General features: G+C 44.2%; 1 protein-coding gene across 1 annotated transcript in view; it reads right to left on the bottom strand.

Moving 5' to 3' along the window:
- Window positions 1-10,987: 10,987 nt before the first annotated feature.
- The window catches only part of T265_01420 (hypothetical protein), a gene marked incomplete at both ends in the record, with an annotated part of 49,662 nt that continues 37,731 nt past the window's right edge, over window positions 10,988-22,918 (bottom strand). The window contains one exon of the mRNA XM_009165446.1: window positions 10,988-11,803. Coding sequence (XP_009163710.1) covers window positions 11,663-11,803 — 141 coding nt within the window. The remainder of the gene's footprint in view (window positions 11,804-22,918) is intronic.

The following is a 22,918-nucleotide window of genomic DNA, read 5'->3' as shown; positions in this document are numbered from 1 at the left end:
ACAAGATATGGCTGACAATCGATGTCAGTGGCGTTCTTGTTGTCAGTTTCTGTCCAGATTGCATGAGTGAATGTCTGGAGGTGTAGGCACCTCGGAATGATTGTGTTAAGCTAGCACTAAGTCCCTCCCCCATCCACCTTTATTCTTTTCTTTACAATAAGGCTTTCAAATAAGTCATGGTTGTACGGCAGTGAAGCATTGGTGTTGAGCACTGATGTCATGCTGTCGTTGATGATGATGAATTTTCTCAGTTGACTGATGTAACACGTACGACTCTGTGCAGGAACAATGTTTCGGTGGATCATACGCAAGCGAACGGTTACCTCTAAACACGAGTATACACGAGTATACCTTAAGCACGATTATTTTGTGCCAGATTGTTGGATTAGGAATATTGTTACTTAAATGGGTCAAAAAGAGGAATCCCAATGATATGGTTTCGCGATGGCAGCCTCGCTTAATTTCGTTTTGTGATACCAATGACTCAAGCCGCATCGTCGAAGTCAGTTGCCTCCAATGTAGATTTGCAGACCGGAAGCTTTCGCATTGTTTTTAAACTTCTATGGTTTCTGAACAATTTCTCGGAAAAAATACCAGAAATACTGGGATATCTTGACACTTATTTGGTTTTACCGTCAACGAAGTTCTGTGTAAAATCATTCACGATCCGTCACTGCCAGCAGTATAACTACTCGATAGGTGTAAAGATCATTAAAGTGTGCGCTTACCATTGCGTCCAACTCTCCGGGTCCTGTTGATTATATGGTGTGTGTGTGTGTGTGAGTGTGTGGGAACATAAAGGTTCTCGGTTTGTGCTAGGATGGGTTTATCAGAAGGCGAGCATTGAAGAACGAATCACGATGAAAGCAACCAGTCGGAGAAGTGGTGAAAGTTCCACTTCCTTCATAACTTCCACGAACTTTGAATCTAATCTGTACGATTTACAAGCCTCGGTACCAAACAAAGTTCTTTAAGTTTACTATGACCCTAAGGAACACGTTTTTCTAACTTATCGTAATGAGAATAAATCCTCGTACGTGGTATTCTCCATTAATGGATTTACTGAGAATGCTAACTTTCTGTAACAGATTCAGCTTTTTGTTCTGCACGGCTTCCCAGTTTTCGGGTCAGGGCCTGCAACAGTTTACAATCAGCTTATCTTCTATAAGGCGTTGATATATCGTAAACTAGAAGTGACCAGTTCTGGACAAATAGTCTAATTCACGTTTTATCCTGGTTGGATTCATCAAATGAGAGATTCAATAACGTTGTTCAAAGTTTCAATCATTGAACTCTTAACATCAAGAAACAGTTGATGAGTGTTCGCAGTAAATTTGGTGGCACAACTAGATGAACTCTCACAGGTGTGTTGATACGTTTATAAAATGCACGTGCATTCAATTCGAGTCACATGGATTTGCGGTTCACTCAGTTACGAAAGCTTCCGCTCGTGCGTTTCCTGGTGGTTTGATATTTATGCACCAACGTCACGTGTCAGATGGCCAGCATCCAGACCAAGGCAGGAAGGAGGACATGTGCCTTCGGGGAGTTCCAGTGAAGCGTTTCCCCGCGGACAACAATCCCACAACTACTTACAACTACTTATATTTCTCAATAAATAAAACTCAGAAGAGCAGAATTTTAGTCAAATTTTGGCGACACGAAAGTACCAAAAATTTTTGCTATATTTTCATTGGTGTAGAAACATATATAAAGCAAAAAATTGAAGGTATCCACACTGGACCTGGCATTGAAAGCAGATTCGTTAGATCACAGCACTACACTGTAACCCACTAAGCAACCAGTGTCTCTCTTAGACGACATGCTGGTTGAGCAGAGTTCACCGGACCCGGGCTTACTGTGAACTACTATGTACAGCAAAGAACCATGCACACATCCGAGCGCAGTAGATAGAATTCTGTAGCCTACGAAACAACGCATCAGCTGGTTTTATAGAGTGTGGATTTGTTTCCTACGATTCCTTTTCACGTTTGCCTGCTGGTCAACGTAAACATCTAGATTCACACTCATTGCAAAACGTTTTATGGTCACACTCAGTTTAACCATTCGGATGCGCCAGGCGTACATTGAATTCCGATAGTGTGTGCTCACGTGTTCAAGGGTTTGATCAAGCAAAATTACCTCCGCCACCTTGAGCAATGTAGGCTATTCACAGTGGGGACAAGCCTCTCATAACCGAGCGGGTCAGTCTCTAACTACTGACCCGGAGGCGGGAAATTCACAACATGCACTGTGCTGATGATGTTGAATAAGGATGAGTGTATTTCGGCGTTTCTGTGTAGAATGCCCTCATTTAGAGGGCGAAGTCTGCACTGAAAATTTCTCAGTCTCCCCACACTACCAACATACGTACAGTCCTTGACTATCCATGCTCAGTATGTATAGTCAAACAAACTGATGACCGACACCCACGGGTCATGTGAACAGGACCGACTAAAAAAAACAGTAGCGTGCAAATTTCCACCCTTCAAGCTCGACATTGCGCACACGTCCTAAAACGACCTTACTTATCTTAAAAACTTAGAGATACTTTGTTATCAGCAAGCAATCAGTTACGATAAGCTCGCTAAAATGGTAGTTGGTACATTTGGCTGAAACGTTTAGCAATCAAATTTTTCAAGGAAACGTACTGAAGTTCCCTACTTGTGTTGAATTAGGAATGGTTTACGACGACATTAGCACTTTCATGATAAAAACAGGCAGAATGACACTTCTTCTGTTCGGCCTTGATCATCGCAGACGAGCACTGGGACACCAAGCTCTTGTTGAAGAAAGTGCCCTGGAAAGAATCCAAAGACCTGTTATTAGCCAACTTAGCTGAATAAAACTGAAATGTTTTATTGGCAGGTTTCCTCAGCTACTGTCAGTTTCCACGTCCTCATTCCGTACAAGTCAACCTTTCGGTTACCCACATCTGAAGCATTATTCCCTACGGTTCATTTAGCTTACTAGAAAACTGCCCATTTTGCATGTATTACTGCTGTTCAACGATGAAAAAGAGCATGAAGTTCACAGAAACTGCCAGTAAGCAGCTAATTTTCTGAGCAAAAGAACTTCCCGCGTTAGTCTGACGATGGCGTCCACTCCGGCTAAAACAAAGTATTCAAAGGGTTTGACAGTCCATAGAAAAACAGGTGAATGACAGCCGATGAAGCGCCGGTATTACCTTCAATTTCTGACGCAGGTTGGCACTTTTCCGCGTGAACTATGATGATATCCGAAAGGTTATTTCATCCTGAGTTTCAGGCAAGTCGACTCCTCATAAAGAGTGATGAGGCGTGGGAGAAGTGGAAACCCTCCTACCACCACTGGATGTGTTTTAGAGGAGAGGGTGTCTAAATTGGAGATGTGGTATTTCTGGTATACGCTCAAGAATGTTCGCCTTGTTATTCGACAGAAAGTGGTGTAACCTCAAAGTCTATGGAGCACTCATCAGTAGAGAAAATTTAAGATATCCCGCTGACTCACATAGTATCTGGAAATGTCTGTCATAGTGATGTTTTAGACCGACTTCCGGGGATTCGAGAACCACATGTTGACCAAAAAGAAACGAGTCATTGGGTTTGGAATTCTGGTTTGCTTAACTAAATATAATGTAATCGAGACGGCGCACACAGATAATAGTCTCATTCAAATCCACGAACCCTTATGCCTTCCAAACTTTGCTGTAGTTTTGCATTTTAAAAATTCGCTTCTAAGTGCATGAAGCTCTTGGACTAACTAGAATGGAGATGATGTCAAACCCCGTGTTTTACTGAAGATGTCATATGGAATCCTTTAAGACGCTTCACTATTGCTTTGGTGTACGTTTACTCATGTCAAACGCAGGAAAGTTACCAGGGAGTGAAGTTATCGCTCACCGTTTCCAGTGCTTCGGTGTGTCTATTCATAAGCCAACGGATTTGTACACCAGAATGACTGACCGAAAGGGTAAACCAACGATAAAGTTAAACCAAATGTTTGGCACCACATTCTTCCGTCTCACATGATTTTAAAACAAAGAGCTTTTGGTTTAGTAGACTCAAAATAACAGGCTTCTTTACGTAGATGATGTTTCACAAAGAAAGTAGGTTTGACTATTTTTCCTGCAACGCGCACTAACACAAAAACTGCCGACTGGTAGGCGAAAACCCTGCCCTATCTCCTAAAAGAGCCACAAGCCCTCGGCCAATACTCTCATTTGCACACAAATTCGGGTTTGCAAAGAGACCCAACTGAATCAAGCTGAATCTCTAAAATATGAAGGTTCAGAAGGGGAGAAACCGGTCGTGGGCTGTCGAAGAATTTTCAGCAACCTTACGAGTAATGTACTACGTCTAGACAGCCACAAGCTTTATTCAGTGAAGAATGGCATGTCAAAAGCTTCCTGGTACATTAATGTGGAACGGTTCTTCGTATTAATGGAACTGGCATTTGGTGCTCATTTTAATTTTGATCATTATGGACCATAGAGACTGCTCAGTTAACCACTGGTCAACCATTTGTACGTCAGAACATATTAACCGCGTATGCACGTAGATTATTTTGAAATGAACGGTTGAAATCAACAAGAAACATAAGTACATTTAGCGAAAACATTTATTCTGGAAGAATCCACAGTTACGGTGTCCAGTAAAATTAGTCTCTCTAGTTCTCTAGACTAGACGATTCTGCCTTGTTCTGTTATGAGAATCCTATCATCCCGAAATTCAGAACTAATAGAAGTTTAGCTCGGATTGTGCAAGCTGACAAAATCTATTGGGTAACGACTCACTCCTCCCACGTCACGACAATCAGCAGTCTTCGTAGCATAGGTATACTGGTTGAACAACGCTGTCATTAGTATGGTGAGAATGTTAGTGTTGGCTGAGTAGCGTGGGTGACCAGAGATCAGAACGACTCACACGTCCAGACCTGAGTTCAGTAAGTTGTTTGGATATGGTGTTATTCTCAATGGCTAGGCTCTTCGAAGCAGTCGGCAACAGCGGACTGGCTAGCTGTGCCAATGAGTTTGCGGTTAATTCTATCTGGGTCGCTGTCAAGCAGACAGCGTTTAAGACTGGATCCTCATGCCTTCTTCAAGTTATTCCACATCTCGCGTCATTTGTTGTTACCAGGTAGCTTCTGAGTGTATATTTCATTCACCTGCGGAAAAGTGTTGCTTTTAAGTCGCGTTTGGACGTATATTTCATTCAGACAGTTGAGTAGTCTTCTCATTAGCTACTTAAACTTCGTTTGATTGTCGTTGGTTTGTTCGCTGGGCTGAGCAATTCGATTGCAAACGTTCCATCAGTAATCGAGGTGACAGTGCGTTGTTAGGGATCGTGTGGAGCGTAGCGATGGTCTGGTGGCTGTGTCCGTTTGATTCCCTATCTAACAAACTTTTCCTTCCACCGTCCAAATTTGATTGAAAGAGAACAACAAAAACCAATAAGCTTTTATGGAAAGGGTCTTTGCAGGAAAACACAGATTAACACAAATAGGAAACGCTGATCAAATGTGCCCAATATGCCGAATGGTTTCGGTCGTTAAAAATAGAAAAAAGGAGTGAATGGAAGCATATCTCTCACTTGATTGACACTGGTGAACAGTTTTTTGCACAAGGCATCCGAGGAACATTCTCTATGAAAAGACGGTTTTTCTTCTCAGACAAGCAAATGATAAGATGCCTGTGTATGACAGCGTCTTTACTAGTCAACTCGGGTAAAGAGTCAAGTTGGTGCCTGTATGATGTCAAAAACCCAAGGCATTTGACACGGAAACAACTGAATTGATAAAATCACCGTCTTAAACAGGGATTTAGTGTGGAGTCAGTAAGTGAGAGCAAGTTGAAAGTGTTAGCACTGAGGAATGGCATATGCGGAAGAAACGAGGTTTGCGTTGCAAAAGTAAGCAGTTATTTTTTGGGGAGAAGCGATGGAAGCTATTGAGGGCAGGTGGAACTACATCACTTACGTCCTGTATGTGATAATGTTACCGCCTCTGGTGGTTGTGCACAACCACCAACCCACCGCCACGCACTACTACGCTGCACAATAACGTACTGATGATGTCACCTCGGTTGGTGATGAAACGTTTGCAATCAAATTGCTCAGCTCAGCTCAGCGAACAAGCCAACGACCACCATCTACGCTACCTGAGCTACCGACATTTTCCTCTATAGTTACCGCCCCTGTTAAGGTTGCACCTAACCTGAACCAGAATGTAAACATTCTGGTGGATAACTTCACTGCCGATGTCTGCAGGTAGCCCATTTCCACCAGTGTGCGAACTTCTACGATCAAGCGGTTTAGTCGGTTGTTCACTTCGATCAATCTGAATGCTTTAAGCCAACAGGCGTAATTCTTTCGTCTACACCAAAAACGTATCCGAAAGACCGGTTTGTAGAGATTTTTCCTATTACGGCCAAATGAATCCAAAAAAGGGAAATTTGAAAGGATATCCGAGGACTGAGTTGTGTGTGCAACATCTAGTTTAGCCTTCTTGATATAAGCATGGTACCAATGGGAGGGATAAGTGACCTTTTATCCAGTACATGAAGGATGGACTTGAAGCGCTTCTATAACTCGGCAAGGGGTTAAGTTGTGAGAAACACCTCCAATCTAGTTGCACGAAATGTTCACAAAATCCGATCTTTTGAGAAAAGGCAGACGACTGAACTATCGTGCAAACTAAGACATGCTAAACAAGGTGAGTACTACATAATATTTCGACTGATGAACCTTCATCAAACTGCGTACTATTTCCCCGAATGGTGACTAGCGTTTACAACGCAGTTGTCATGCCTGTGAACACTAATAACTAACAGTTTGAATGCACACATTGTGAGCAAATCAGTGACGTTTCATAAACAGGTTACCCCAGAGAGACTGTTTTGAGCTTCTCAACGGTGATGCATGCATGATGGCTATCATATACTGTGACAGGCCGTTGCCATGCATAGGTGGGATCTCAGTTCATGGGTTCAAAACTGAAGCAAGCAATCAGTGACGTGCAAACAGACGGTTGCGTGCGGTTGTAGGGTCTCATCGTTCTCGTTTGAACAGTCCTAACTTAATGCGACTATTCTGTTAATTGCATACCCAAGTGTCGAAGCTTTGGATTCGATTTATGATCGTATTTGAGCTCACTAGTATTATTTATCCTTGACTCAAATCTCGAATATCTGGCACGTAAGGCCAGAGTGTTACACTACTCCACCAGGGTGATTTGGATGCAGTTTTAAATACCGCGTTTGAAAAGGCGAGATTTCTGATGTATGATCGATGCGTCTGAGTTCTAATGGGGGAAACACTCGAGTCCATGACTCCTTATCTGGGGGTAATATTCGTGCCCGGACCAAAGAAAGACCGTTCAAAAGAGTGGTGTGAAAGGAAGAGGGCTTCGATCAGGATGAAGCAATCTTTCTCAGTGGCTCATATTTTGACAAGAAAATGTAGACGGGGTAAACTTGTTTTAGACCTGGATGAGTTCCGGATGTACTAATTTGGCCAGAGGAGCGAAGCCAGGGTCCGGAATGCAACCACCAATAAAAGCAATACTAAGTAGAGCGAAATGAGCGAAGCAGATTGCCCGGAAGTAATCCCACAAGATGCATGCTTTCAATGACAACGGATTAGTCAAGTAAAGCTAGCGACTTTCACATGAAAAAGGAATTTCCGATCGTAATTAAGTATAGCTGTTCACTCTACATTCATTCGAATGAAAAGGCGGAAGCACTCTACCCCTCAATGAGATAAAAAAGGCACTGACTTCACATATAACTTCACTGAAGTGTCAACGTTATTAATAGACAGTTCCTACTCAGGCCATGATAAGAAGCAAGAGAAAGCGGTACTTTGACGAAGCACACTCATTTGCAAACAAATTTGGTTTTGCGAGATACTCACCCGGAACCCAGCTGAATTTCTCGTTTATGATGTTTGCAAACGGGTGTACTTCACTAATTTCGTACCATTTAGGTTCAACTAGAGCATAGGGTTGACGGAACTGATGAGCCTCAAGAAGGGTGCAACCGGTTGTGGGCTGTCGAAGAATTTTCAGCAACCTTATGAGTAGTGTATTACGTCTAAATCGGCACTTCCTGAGAGCACTGTTTTACCAGTGTTGAACTAAGCTATATGGTATTTGGAAGTGGTTTTTTGGTATGCGACTCACCTACACAGGCTGTTCGCAGATGAGGTAGGATGTACCGGGTAAGCAAGCTGTGATGTGCGAAAGAGGTAAACGAGGTCCGACGAGCGGTCTTTTACGTACTAAACACCGTCCGTTATGTTGAAAAGCTGATGACTCATTCAACCGATGCACTGACTCATCATTAAGACTACATTGAAAAAATTAGTGGCGCCCCCTTGGTTGGTTTGCCACACGCCATCGGTGTGTATTGATTACTTTTTTGTCAGTTACTAAATGGAAGTTGTGGTGACCAGAATAAACGAACTGAACTAGACTGAACGAAAAACGTTTTCTCGACCCATTGAGTTACTACTTCAGGTACCTATGCTCACACTGATTCTGCCATTCAAAACACTCAGTTTATCCTCGCTATTCAACATGTTACCCTCATTGCATGCAGGTAATTGATAAAATCGAAGACCTACTAAAGCGAGGAAGTTCAGCTAACCCATTAGCTTGCTTACGGTGAGTTTCCGATTGAGGCCCCAAATACAGGAACAGATGCACCGGTTTCGGCGCAAGGCTTATTTCTAGGGTGTACTCTGTTCTTACCATTCACTGGCAAAATCAGATATCCAGATCTTTACATACAAACTACATGCTCAAAATTAGGCCGTATGTTATCAGTTCTCGTGAACCCAAACACTATTATGTCTGCGTCTTACAAATGCTCACAAGCTGGAGAGAATTCACTTCTGCACTTTCAGTTCGTTTGCCCTCTATATGATAACTCGTATGAGATGATACTCACTCAAAAGTCGGTTGTGCAGTCACAACATACTACACTCCGCATCAATTACCCGAGATTCTCCTTTATTCAGATACACACGACAACAATGCAGGAGCTCACCATAAAGCGCCAGCGGCCAATAATATTGAGCGACATGACAAACGAGTGAACGACATAGAGTTATCGGCTTATGAGAAACCAGTCACAAAGATATTGTAGTAATTTCCGCAGTCAGTTCAGCACAGGCGAACAGAACGTCAGCTAAGTTGCCGCAAACCACTTTATTCTCTAAACAACTCATTGCACGTCTGATTCGCTGTGGAACAACTTGAGGCTCAGCATCCCAGTAGGTGGCCACATGTAATTAGGTTAATCAGAATTATACCTGGGAAACCATCCAAATAAACTAAAGCCATGATTTGCACTGCAGTCCCAATCCATGGAGGTAGAACTATCGAAAACGCGGAATAAAATGTGTGGGCGGAATTTGTGAGAAACCAGAAAAATAGTCAAAGCACACGAGGAACCTGGGGACGAGTCAGCTCAATCTCATCTAGCAGCTTGCATTTCCATCCACACCTGGGATAGCTTCAGATATTCTTCGGCGCTCCATTTGTACATATATGTGGTGTCTTCAGGAGAGGACCTGATTACGAGTACGATCTTATGAGTATTTCCAGTAATTCTTAACCATTTTCTTACCGCAACCCATTTCATCAGAGCTAGAGCGCGAAATCCCATGTTTCCGGTCGATATGTCCCACCATCGATTTGCTTTTCGGTAAATTTGTCAATATTCTTGGTTATGATCCACTCAATGGCGTGTCAGGTTACGACTGTCTATTGAGTTTCTGCTTTCTCAGCCAACAAATCTACAGCCCTTGTGGTGACTATCTGATTCAAAACTCGTCACACAAATTGTTAAGCATCGAATTCAAGTGTCCAGGAAGGACTCTGTTAATGCCATGCATTTAGCCTCAATCGTTGAAGGGATAATACCGACGGTATTTTTATGATCACGTCAAAATGGGCATACTTCCTATGTTTATGAACCGATCGGACCAAGCAACTGAATTGTCCACGATGTATAGTACGGTGTTGAACTCTATTAGTACTAACCTACAGGAGCTGAGAACCGGCGGGAAGATCAGTTGCCAGAATCTTCTCAAACCCTTCGTTCGAACGTTTAGTATAATTTGTAGCAGCTTCGCTTACGTTAACTAGAGCTGTAAGCCATAAAGAAACCAAAGCAACTAGTCTCACAATTCATGTGCTCCTGAAATTTGACGTGGTTGGATAAGCACCATCATTCAAAGAAATAATCAAGCAGTAAACACGATTGCTTCACTGTCATATATATTGGTTGTAACTCTCAGGCCGGTGTACTAAAACTAGATTAGCGTAATCCTCGGGTTTCATGAGAGTCTACCTCATAGAGGCAACATGAAAGCAGTGTTTTTGCATTGGTCATGAACTGTGTTCGCTGTTCCTGTTTTGCTGATAGCGAGGCTGCAAGTCTAGAACCATTAGTTATACCGAAATTTCAACTTCAGACTAACATATGATCACGAAATGGAAACACCCTAGAGATGGTAGGCTTGGATATATTTGGAAATTGAAACTACTTTTGCACATTCGCTATCAGATAATCAGTTCTTTTTTCCAGGATGTATGTTCTTGTAAAGGATATTGGAGCCCTTAAAGGTTATGTCACGAGGTTACACGCCACTGGGCGGGGCCATCAGTCTCCTAGATCTGAAGGTCGAGGTGCACGTGTGGCTTTGGACCACACAACAAAGAGCCTTCTTCGGGGGATTTCGTGAATCAACATTATGCATTCATGCTGTTTGCACTTTTCGTTCATCTGCCTCACCACCTTTACTAAACTTTAAGTATTAGTTACTGTCAAGGCCAGAAACTTTCACGGGCAATCTGGAATTCACTGTCATCCACCGCAGTGAACGTGATCCATACTTGTCATTTCACGAAAGTGTGCATTGCTCAACGTGGGAACTGCAAACTGATGAGGGTTACCTTTTTTCTACATGCCGTTCAGGTAACGAGTGGCATGTAATGCAGATGTGACTTTGCGAGCGCGTCTTGTATGTAATGCATGGTCGTGCGTGCACATGTGTACACAATTGAGAGGGAGCAACCTGGGCCGAGACGTGACTCAAGGGAAGGAATCATGTGTAAACACAGCAACAAACAAATGTGTGGTAGAGGGAGAAAATACGATTCGCTCAGAGTAGAAAATAGTGAAAGCCAGAAACATCTTCCATGATGTCCAAAAGAGATCGGCCCCCTAGTTTCTTCCAACTGAGGGCGCAAAAAGCCCCAGAATTATCGGGTCCATTTTTCGGTCGAACAGTTACGACAGGTGGGCGTAGAATGTGGATGCACAGTGGATACTATTATGGGAAATCTGAGGAAGAGAAGGATCCTAACAAATTATACCGGGATGGAAGATTGCAAACATGAGCCAGAAAGTCCAGGCCGATAGGAGTCGTTGGATAAACCACAATCAGAAGAGAGAAAAAAACAGTACGTCATAAGTAGGGCAGTAAAATGAGTCAGGAGTTCACAGCTAGAAGAGCTCCAGTTTGAGGATTGCTGTTCCGTGCAATAAAAAGGCATTCCGTATGAACCACTGTGAATATGCTTCAGAGACTGGTCCAAGAGAAGAGAGGAGTGATTGCATACAGGCCTATTGTAGAAAGCCCCTGGAAGGTGGGTGGGTGGATGAAGGAATGTTGAGCTAATCCTTTTGGACGTCATTAACCAACGTGGATGCTGCATTGAAGCCAACTGGGGTAGCTGGGAAGGATCCCGGTTGATCGGTGACCGGAGATTGTTCATTTAGTTCTTGTGGTGAGTTGGAAGCGTTCCTCGCCGCCTCCTGAATGAGACAGAAATAACAATCCATTGTTCAATGGTTAAGACAAGAATTCCAGTATCCCGAATAGAATGCGAAACCCTCGAGCAAACTACGGAAGGAAAACAATGTCTAAGGTGAGAAAGCACCATATTGTGTGGCTGCTTACCGAGTTGGACAGGCATTGGTGTTAGCTTCCGAAGTCATAATCAGAGTAGCATGAGTATGGGCTTCGAGACTATCAGCATAATACGAGGCTTGGGCAATCAGTCATTAAACCGCCTATTACAAAATGTTGTGGGTGGTTGCAACCGGTTAAAAACAGAATCACCGTTAAGGTTCGAATAACGAGAAACCAGTATTGTGACAACATAAATATGGAGGTAGTCTGTTATAAAATTCAATCAGGCTTCGAAATTGCGATGTGCGAAAAACCGCCCTTCGTAAGTCAGTTCACGAAGAACGGTTAACCATAGCCTTTTCCAACCATTAACGATTGCCTGCTATTTTGCATTTAGACCGGGCTAACCATCTGCTTTTTATTCATCCACTGACAGTCCTTCGGGGTTAAAAGGTGTTTGTTTCACGTACAATCTATGAACCCACAGGTGTAGCAGTCAAATGGTCGAGAAATCATATGCTAAGTCGAGTAAAGCCTGCAACCCTGCCGTATTTGACGAAATCTATAGCGTCATTCAGTCATCAACGTATTATTCAGAGAAAACGTTTGGACACGAGTGTTTAGGTGACACAAGCGGTTACAGTCCTGTTGCACACAACCCAAAATGTTGAACTAAACCGGGAAACGCCCATCAAACCTGGAAAAAAATTAGACTTCATGAATATTGCAGCAATCTGAAGGCTCTTTAGGTCTCACAATCTCTGCTAGTGATGCGCAGCATCAACGAATATCTAGAGAGTAATTAAAGGCGAATATTTAGTTGAGAGGCGTGGAATTTAATCGCCAAGATTACTGAGTGCGACAAACCGTCACGACTCAAGCATGCCATGAGCGCCATACTTCGTGACACAAACAGCGAGGTGGAAAACGCACAACTTGATGGAAGGGTATGAAGAAGACTAACGAAAGTTCGGGTGCCCTTTGTGCGGTACGCCCTCTATGATTCGGTTCCTGTTCGTCTATCTTCGTTTGATTAGAGGTATGGCAGAATACGAAGACTAACCAACGCCAGTAGCGTTCGTGCTGTCTGTTTCCGGTTTTCTAAGATTACGATGGGCTAGCACCGGGTCCCTTCTCTGTATACTTTACTTTTTCGAACTTGTGTTCTTTATATGGTAGTTCGGTGGCAAAAAGCAGGAGCTAAATAATAGTCATTGCAACGTATTAAAAGAATAAAAAAGGACAGAGAAATCATAGCAAGCGGTGTGGCCTGGAAGTACAATATCAGTGTGTATGACGATGGTGGTGAGGACGACAATGACAAAACTGCATACTACATGGGATAAGCTTGCTCATTCACTTGCTCTGCACCCTCTTGAGAGACCCGTTTGCTGATGCTGCAAACAGAGCTCAGTGGTGAAGTTCTCTAACACGAGATCACTTCCTCTTGGTCCTCTTAGGCGGTCTATACAAGGAGTACAGAGGGATTTCCATTTGTGCTTGTTTAAAACCGCTCTTGTTGCTGCTGCCACGAACCTCGGAGATGATTAAATTCATGGGTTCCCGTTCACCAATTGTAACAGCGGTAATGTCTCAACTCAGGTCTGGGTCTAAAACTTTTCGGCAAAAGAACCACCAAAGGTACATGGTGTGTATTGAGCGGCCAATGAGCGAAAGTCAGTCATGGACTCAATTGGACCGTTTGGCTATCAGTTACCGACGAACAGTCTCGATCAATGATTGCCGTTCCTTCTAGGATGAGCAACTGGACTCTGATTATGCCACTGTGCGGGCCCGGTTATCACTTCGCTTTCGATCGGCAATATGCGTCCAAAAGCAAAACCAGCTTCGGTAGCTCAAGAGTATCGAGCTGATCTGGCTAGAAGGTTAATGAAACGCATGGTCATGCGGATGACAAAGATCGCTCGGAGATTGAATAGAATCGAATTATAGAAGCCATGCTCTTAGCTTCCAGAACTGTCTGTCCAAATCATCCGACTCGACTATGTGAAGATTGAATATCATCGAGATCACAGGTCTTATTGCTGCCAGAAATGCTATACCAGCAACTAGCGAATATGGTGGGGCACTCAGATCCCTCGAACGGCGGATACTCAAGAACTTGACGAATGACAGAGAGCACTGGTGTACTGCAAAAACCCCGGTGACGGAAAAGGCTTTCGCTGAAAGCAACAGCCGCACCCTATTTCAGCTGGTTCGATCGGCCTGCCAAATGAAGACAAATATTAGCGAAAACGTTTTGTGAAAAATATGGACAACAGAATCGTCTTGAGCGATGTGTTGAACACTTCAAGAAACAGTTCAGCTGGTCTTGTTCAACAAAACCACTGGAAGGACCTAGCGGGTCTGAATGGAACACTGACACCAGCTCGGTGCCAATGACAGAAATAGAGCGTGAAATACGATTAATTTAACGCGAAACGGCCTGAACCCCATACTCTTCAATGAAAATGGTGAGGTCCTGATGAACAGTCTGACGACCGAACTGAATGCTTGGAACGAAAACAAAATGTCAATGGGATGGAGCTCCTCGATTGTGACCCCACGTTGATCAATTATCAGGAGAGACGAATTCGTAAAAATCAGGCTGAATTTCACACTGACCCAAGATGATTCGACCACATCTGTAACTTGAGACAAGTTCTTGAACCGCATCAACATTTCAGAAGTTCCACGTTGGTCGTTTTTCTTGACCTGAAAGCGGCCTTTGACTGTCGATCGGCAGAAACTTTGGCAGTCTGGCAATCAAAAGTGTCCCTTCCAAGTTTGTGTTCATTATAAGGACACTGTTATGCGAACTCCTGTGGGCGCGTACAGGTACACAGCAAGCTTTTGCCTGAGTTCACCAAGTCTGGTGGTGCGAGACAAGGCTGCCTCCTCTCTCACCTTTCCTCTTCAACTTTGTCACTGACGCAAGCTTGAAATTTCTCTGCCTGCCTCTGAAACCCCAGGAGTCAAAATGCTCCCGGAAAGTTCGCTCATAGACAGTGAGTGGACGAACGATATTACGTTCCTTAGTTCAGATCCTTCAAAAAAGCAAACCATTTTAGATAATCCTAAATAACTCTATCGCACGGTTTGGTATGAGCCCCATACCTGCAAAGCACTGTTACAAGACTGAGTGGGATCAAACCCACGCTTCATGCTTGCAGGCGAGCCAATCGACGTAGTAGATAAATTTGTTTGTCTAAGTAGTTGTATTAGTTTCGGTGGACTGGCTGGAGGCGAGATTACTTCTCGAATCGGGAAGACCAGGGCAACTTCTGCGAATCTCCGAAACCTATGGCACCATCGTGAAGTCAGCTTGTATGTCAAGGGCAGATTTCACACTGGGGAAATACGAGCCATCCTGATCTGTGGATCATAAACGTGGCCTCTATGCGTAGTGGGCACAAGAAAGATGTCAATGTTTGACCATCGTTGTCTCCGAAGCATTGATGGGGTCTGGTGGGAACACCGGATCAACCATGCCGAGGTATGTCGGATGATGAGGTTACGTTGGTTAGAAGAAGTAATCCACATGCCACGGAACCGTCTGCCTCGCAAAGCTCGTTTCGCGCAGCCTGCGGTGAGTGGAATCGACCAAGCGGTAGACAGTGTATGATCTGGCAACGAAGTATGAGAACCCTAACCAGTAAACTGAATCGGATGGACAGCTGCCGCTTCTCTTGGACCCAACTCACCAACGGCTAATGACACTGGCAGAAATGACCCAGTCGCACAGTCAGTGTCACTCGTGCGTGAAAGCTATCATCTCCAGTGCTTAGCTACCCAGTTCCCGAACTTCATTTGATGATTTTTGCTTGAAGTTACCAGGCATTTTGCAGGAAGTTATACATCCAGTTGCGTAAATTGCCTATTGACAACTTGACAAGAACAGTCAGAGCAAACCTAGCTTAAACCCAAGAGCGCAGCGACAAGACAGCGTAACGCAACAACGCATTACAATTGAATTCAACAAAAGTAAAATAAATGGATTACACCGATCTGTGTACACACGAGCGCAGGGTCCCTCGATAGACCACATAATGCACAGAACAGAAGAGCAACATGCATACGTTGTAAGACCGGGGTCAAATCAACATAGTATCTCGCTAAAAGTCTAAGTTTCAACATATTTGCAGGGTACGTAAGAGCTTTACCCCAAACGCCTGCGAATGCCATAAAGCATTCAGGAACGGATCGATCAGAAGACCTTATGATTAAAGGACCAGGCAACTACTGAGGAGAGATGGCCCAAGTGGTAAGAGCGCGAATTTACTGACTGGAAGGTCCGTGGTTCGAATCCGACCTCCGCCTCTCGACTTCCCCTGTCTAGGCTTGGGCAACCTGGCAGTATCCCAGCCCTCGTGCTACCTTCGGGTGGCATGGCAGCTAGGCACCGAAAGGGAGCTACAGCTGAACGTTTTTTTGGCCCAGACGAGATTATGACCCAATCTAACCATTCAATGACTTAATAAGAAAGCTTGACACTATACAGTGAAAGTAAAATTAATGTGTAAATGAGTGTATTTGTCGAAATCAGCTCAAATTGAGTTTGAGTAGAACATAAGAATTGACGGAAACTAGGGGACTGTGAATACCCAAGAAGGGCGAAACCGGTTGTGGAATGTCGAAGGGCGTTCAGCCATCTTGTGAGCAGTTTCCAGTATGAAAATTTGACATTAGTGTTTCTACGCAGTATTTGATCAACCACACACCAAGCAATCCATATAGTTAATTAGATTATAGTCAATGCAGTCACCTGACCAAAGGTTCCAGTCAGCCAAATACATTCATTTAGGAACACAACCTCTCACACTTCCCAGAGTGTTTAGAAATTTTCTCCAGAAAAATCTGGGGACGGTTGAAATAAAAGAATCATTGAGCATTGCTGCATACCTAGGAAAATTTCAAGTGGACTGTAATTCCAACAAATGGGAATACATGAGAAACATCACTGACTGCAACGAAACAAGGAAGTTATGCGGGTCGCAAAACTGTACAAATATCGGACGGGTTTGAACGAAACAGAAAAGGTACATTAGGCTGCAAGCCAGCAGGGGATATTGTCGCACAGCCGAAGTTGCTGTTTTTGTACCGAGCCATCAGTCAGATTGTGACAAAGGAAGATAAAGCTACACAACACAAACATCACCAGTATCGCTAATTCAAGAACGGGAAAGCATTAACTAAAATCAGCTGTGAACACACCGATGCCTGAAAGGCTGGGTAACCACATAATTGAAGCAAAGAAGCAACGAAGAGCAGCAAAGCACAGACAGGTGTGGTTTCGAATTCAACTGTACTTACTGTGGCTGTAAGACTGACCTGAAAACAGGATTTTGTCGGAGTAGATGGCACGCTAACGGGGACACCAATCGGGTGAGACAGTATTGCCGACAGATGTGCAAGTAAAACGTAGAGTAGTAAAATAGATAATCAAGAACAATCATGGAAGGCAATGGAAGAAAGAGAAAAAGTTGAAATATGACGGAATTTCGTTTAAATCGTAGGCCGACGGAGGCTTAACGGTGCATATGGTGGTCTCCGTTGAACGATGGCATAAGTCACTTCGCATTTTCCGGGCTGACCTAAGAACCTGTGTCCAGTTCACTCCTTTTCCTTTAGCAGTGACCTGCGGAAGAGAATGACGTCTCGAAACCTCCAACCGGTTCAAGAAAACAACTTGCCTGCAAGGTTAGTAGTCAGGTAAGTGTTTGGTGTCAGAACGTAAGAAACTCCGGGGCAACAGTGTTGCCTCCTGATCCTTGTTAGGAGAGGACTCGCGCTTTGGGTACCTAGAGTGGTCTATTTTAGGACTCCGGAGTTAGTCTATCAGAAGATATCGGTTTCAAACAAAACTATACGGACAGAAGTGAATTAATCGCGGTGCTACATTATTGTGTGGAATTATGTCTAGATACTCGCCATCAAGATCAGATAAGTTAGCACGACAAAAGGATAGTGAAAACGCAATAAGACGCAATAATTTGGGTCAATTTATTCGTAAGTGCTGTAAGCACTAAACTCCCTTGAACGAATACAACACTGTCGGATGGACACGGCAACGCGATCGACAAGTCGTGTTCTGTGACCATGAACAGATTGGCGTCATTACGAGAAGTTTCAATTGAGGAAACGAGAATATCCAGTTGGATGATAAGAACGCTGCAGTTCTCAGCAATACGAGCACCCTAAAGAGGCAATCTGTCCATTAGAGACCATGCTGCCAAGTAGACTTCACCTAATTTTAACTCCGGTTCGATAAGACAGGAGAGGGATAAGCTGAAAACACTAAGCACATAAGTGACTTGAACGATAAGCTACGTACTTAGGGAAAATCTGTCATCATAGCCATTGTTATCATTTATCCCCAACTTCAAGCGACTACCTTGTATTGGTTCGGATTGTGTGTTGCCATGGCCCTGTAGTCCATGCTGACAGGAGGTTTTGTCCCTTTGGACTTAATCCTATAGAAAGTTCAACGGTGGTCAGACAAACTAAGGGCAGCGAATCTTTGTAGCACGGGAAATATTACGTGGCTGCCTGGACGTCAATTTGTACTGTCTGCTTTGACTAAGGTGTTTCCCCAGGACAGTGAGACTGTCCAAATTTATGGAAAAGTGATGCTGCCTTCCCCCGAGAAAGGACGGGACACAAAAATGGAAAAGTGATGCTGCCTTCCCCCGAGAGAGGACGGGACACAAAGAGTCGACCTGAAAAACCAAAGTCTGATGGCCTGACGGCTGTTCAATACCAGCGGTGAACTAAGCAACAGGGTCGAAACCCTTCTAAAAACCAATAGACCGGCGCGACTCAGAAGACACCTGCTGTGTGCAGCAGTATTGGGAGTGAGAATTTAGATCTTGCTCCATGCCTCCACGGGCAAGGCCGTCCCTCAATAATTATAATTAATCGGTCAGCTTCGACACTCTTAGGGGACCTAGCTGATGTGCCACCCGAAGGAAGCGAGATACTGTTGGGTTGCGCAGGTGTAGACAGAAGCGGTTGAGATGCAGAGATTGGGTTTGAAGCACGAACTTTCCGGCCAGTAAGTTATCATGTAGACAAACACAGTGTCACACAACTGTCTCCTATTTGTGGACTCCACGTTTTTTGATTCGGTGAACAGAGAAGCACAGTGGGACATTCGTGATGGACCGTCCAAACAAATTTATCAATTCTCCCAATTTACATTCTCACATGCTCAAGCATGTGGAACTACGTCCAAAGATTTCAACATCACCACGAGGGTGGAACAAGCTTGTTATATAGTTTCAGCATCATTTAATTTGTGCACAAATGCAACATGCGTGGAGGACTTTCGAACTCCAGATGGTGCGCCCATTAAACATCATCTAGACAGCCATCTGTTCAAAACGCTTCCTAGCCTGCTTAACCTGAAGTTAAGTATGTTGCTTGTTTCTGACGATTGCGCTCCTTTGGAACATTCGAAATCAAATCAGAAGCTTACACCAACTAGTCTTTACCAAAATGACGCTGCGAGTTTGCCAGTTGACCTTGTCCCCTCGGGTTTACATCGGATCCATAGCATCACCGGCAGTGGAACATCCCAGCAAACCGTGTTGCTGTCGTAATTATGCGCAATCACCTAGCTAACCCTCCACTGTTGACAGGCGAGTTCGTATCGAATGCCAGTTAGCCATACTACTAAGTATCATTATTATTATAGCTAGTATTACCACTGTGATTGCAGTAAGGATAGCTACTATCAGTGTCATGGTTTTGACCTTGATTTCGGAAACCAGGTGCCCTCACGGGGCTCCATTCTGGAGCTGAGCAAAATAAGACAGAAACTTGCTGACGATTAAAGGATAGGCTTGCCACATACGACGCGAGAGGAGGATAGCACAGTTAAATAAGGAAATCACGTGGTAAAGAGATGCGTATGAGCAGACCCTGGCAAGATGGTCTGTGAACTGTATGATGGAACTGAAAAAAGACGGATAAGGTTGGACCAATGGTAAAGCCACGAAGATTGTCTATTTCGAACCAGCTAAACATTTACAAATGACAGCGCTATGAATCACCATGGTATTATTTGACTAAGCAAAAAGCAAGGATGGATACACGGCAATGCACACCACAAAACTGGACCGTCATTCTAGTTCGCTTCATAGAAGTGGTATCTACGCAGCAGGATCGCATAATGTACGTGGGTGACGAGGGCTGTTGAGAACCGTGTCTGGACAAGCATCTCTCGTGGATACTTCGTTCGGTCACTAATCGGCGCAACGAACTGGTTAATTCTGCGTGAGGACCTCAGATCGGGGCAAGACTGAACTAGATCATTTTCCTGCGACACAAAAGACGCTGTTGGCATTACAACTTATTTTCCTGTCAAAGTTTACCTCGGTGAGGATGTTAGCAGTTTTATCGAACTTCCTCACCGCTTACGTTGAATAAAACGGCCACTCAAGGCCGAATACATTCGCGACATTGATTTTGAAAGAACACACGCTATGCACTGAGTAAGCGAATCAAATGGCAGGATAAACTATGGGCGGTTCGGGGAATTAACACTCACAAGTCACAAAAGTTAAAAAATAAGATATTTGTTTTTGTTGACTACAGACTGAATGGAATTAGAGAAATGGGTTCAAATGAACCCGAAAAGTGCCGTGTGTTAGGTAGGTAAGATCGAAACTACCTGGAGAGTTCGGTCTGCGTTACTCTGCGGCGCCACGTTTCCCAGTTCCTTTGAGGCACTACCGTGAGCCATTCATGTAGAATGCCGCATTTTACCTCTTCTGGTCTAGTCTAGTGACGGGATTCTTCAGCACAAAACACCAACACAGACTGCACCATTGAGGCAATAGCACTATTAGTGATACCATTTGTTGACTCACGATCCCATAGCTGTTCAACACGTGCATATTGCACCACGCATTGAAGCATTACAGTCACAACACGGCTGCTGGCATGTGCGATGCCACCAGGTGCAGATAGATCTAGTAAGGGTAAGTGACACGGACCACAAGACAATAAGCGAAGCTCAGAGATGGGTGGATAAGTGTGACCACCAATGCTGGACAAACTGACCCAACTTAGACGGGTTTTCTAACCCGAATGATGGAAAGAATCACAGTTAAGCTTCATGATTTTTATTCTTCAGGGGGGGGGGATTGCTGCACATACGGCTTTCTTGGTACTGTTCGTCTAGTCCAGGATATATGCCAATGTAAATCATTCCTACAAGGAGATGTGTTTCATGCCGATTTTTTGCTAGTCCGGAATTTTCTTATACGGACACTATCGCAACTCAACTCAAAGGAAATGATGAGGACACATAATAATAGTATTTTTTCATGCCTCAAGAGTCATAAAAAGCCGGTTCCTTAGAGCAGGTCCCAGTAGTTTTCCAGTTTCTTTGACAACAACCAACACGGATTCTATAGACAAAAACTAAGCTGTCATGCGTGGCAGATGACTGAATGTCACTGCTAGTCTCCAATATCCTTAGCCATCCAATTTATCTGCAGTTTTCAAGGAACTCATCGAAGCTTATATCACAGTCTGCGTCGGACACCGCAAAGTACGATTAACTGGAGCAATGAAAATTTGAAAAAAATATTTACAGTGCAAGTCTTCGACCTAATGCCTATATCAATGGTTCGAGAGGATGGAGGGGAAAGACGCAATACCTGAAAGAAACATGATCATAAACAGCACCCTGCTGCTCAGTTTAGTGACCACGTGGTCTCAAATACAGCCCCAAACCTGCTGGGATGCTTCAATCGAGGCCTAGCAACGGTATTCTGATAACTTCGAACAATGGGGCATACCAATGATTCGAGTGACTCGATATATCTATATCACATCTATCCAATGTGGAATCCAGATCTGGCATAGTTGCAGACATACCAGTCTCACCGGGGGGTAAGACGGTCACCAATCCCAAGGTTTGGAAAAAATATTGTTTCTAAACTGAATACACTGACATCATAAGCCCGCATGTACTGCAATTAATCGGTGGTAACAACAGCTCCATTCCAAAGGTACTTTTGGATTAGCCTCATTGTTTTGTTAAGCCGATCGCAGCGTCTAGGAAAATTATAGATTTAAGTAGAAAGCGAAGCGCCAATGAGGCAAATAACCATGCTGCGCAAAATACAATCATTCTTAACCTGAAGAAGTCTGCACAATGTTGTCAGCTGACAATCCTGAGCAGCGCACGGCAAAACGTTCCACAAAGTTTTTCGCTATACAACCATCAAGCCTATAGAATACCGAGGTCGTTTGCAAATCCAAGCTCCCTGAGTTACACTGCGTCTTCAAAAAAATAAAAGGACATGTGTTTTAGTCGAGGGCAAATCGACAAAGATAACTTCCTTAACTTCCCGACCTAAAGCTGCCACCTTGACGTGGTGGTCGGACTTCAGTGCTGCAATGATCCCGCGGGCTACACTGGCTGGAACTTCGTTCCACAAGGTGCAACCATGCCAGAAAGGCCAAAGGGGAGCAGCCAGACCCCGTACTACGAGTAATCGTGCTACGAGGCGGTCTGGGGGTAAAGTCGTACTGTCCTCTGCGACAAGAGTGTGAAGGCAGTAAGGTGTTTCCCCCAGGCGACCAGCAAGTCCATACTTATGGAAGCAGCGATGCTGCCTTCCCCCGAGGAAGGACGGGTTAGAAAAGGTCGGCCCCAAAAACCGCACACCCCGATCGCCCAACGGTTGACCGTGACCGCCGGCGCATTATCCAATACGGTCGAAATACTTTTAAAGCCAAAGAGCCCGGTGCTGCTCAAAAGGCACCTGCTGTGCGCAGCCGCATCAGGAATTAGACAGTAATGCCTTATTCCCTGCGCCCTCGGGTTAGGCCAACCCCTTGCAGCCGAGTAGGTCAGACTATTGAGTCATCGGCTCCGGGCAGGGTCCCCAAAGAAAACCCTACATTCTCCCACTGCCTTGTGGGTCAGACTTTTGAGTCGAAGGCTCAAGGTGGGGTACCTCAACCAAACCCCCTTCCTCGGCCTGGGCAACCGGGAAGTA

The sequence above is a fragment of the Opisthorchis viverrini genome (assembly GCF_000715545.1).
Source record: "Opisthorchis viverrini unplaced genomic scaffold opera_v5_15, whole genome shotgun sequence".
NCBI lineage: Eukaryota > Metazoa > Platyhelminthes > Trematoda > Opisthorchiida > Opisthorchiidae > Opisthorchis > Opisthorchis viverrini.
This window is presented reverse-complemented; position numbering and strand designations above follow the sequence as displayed.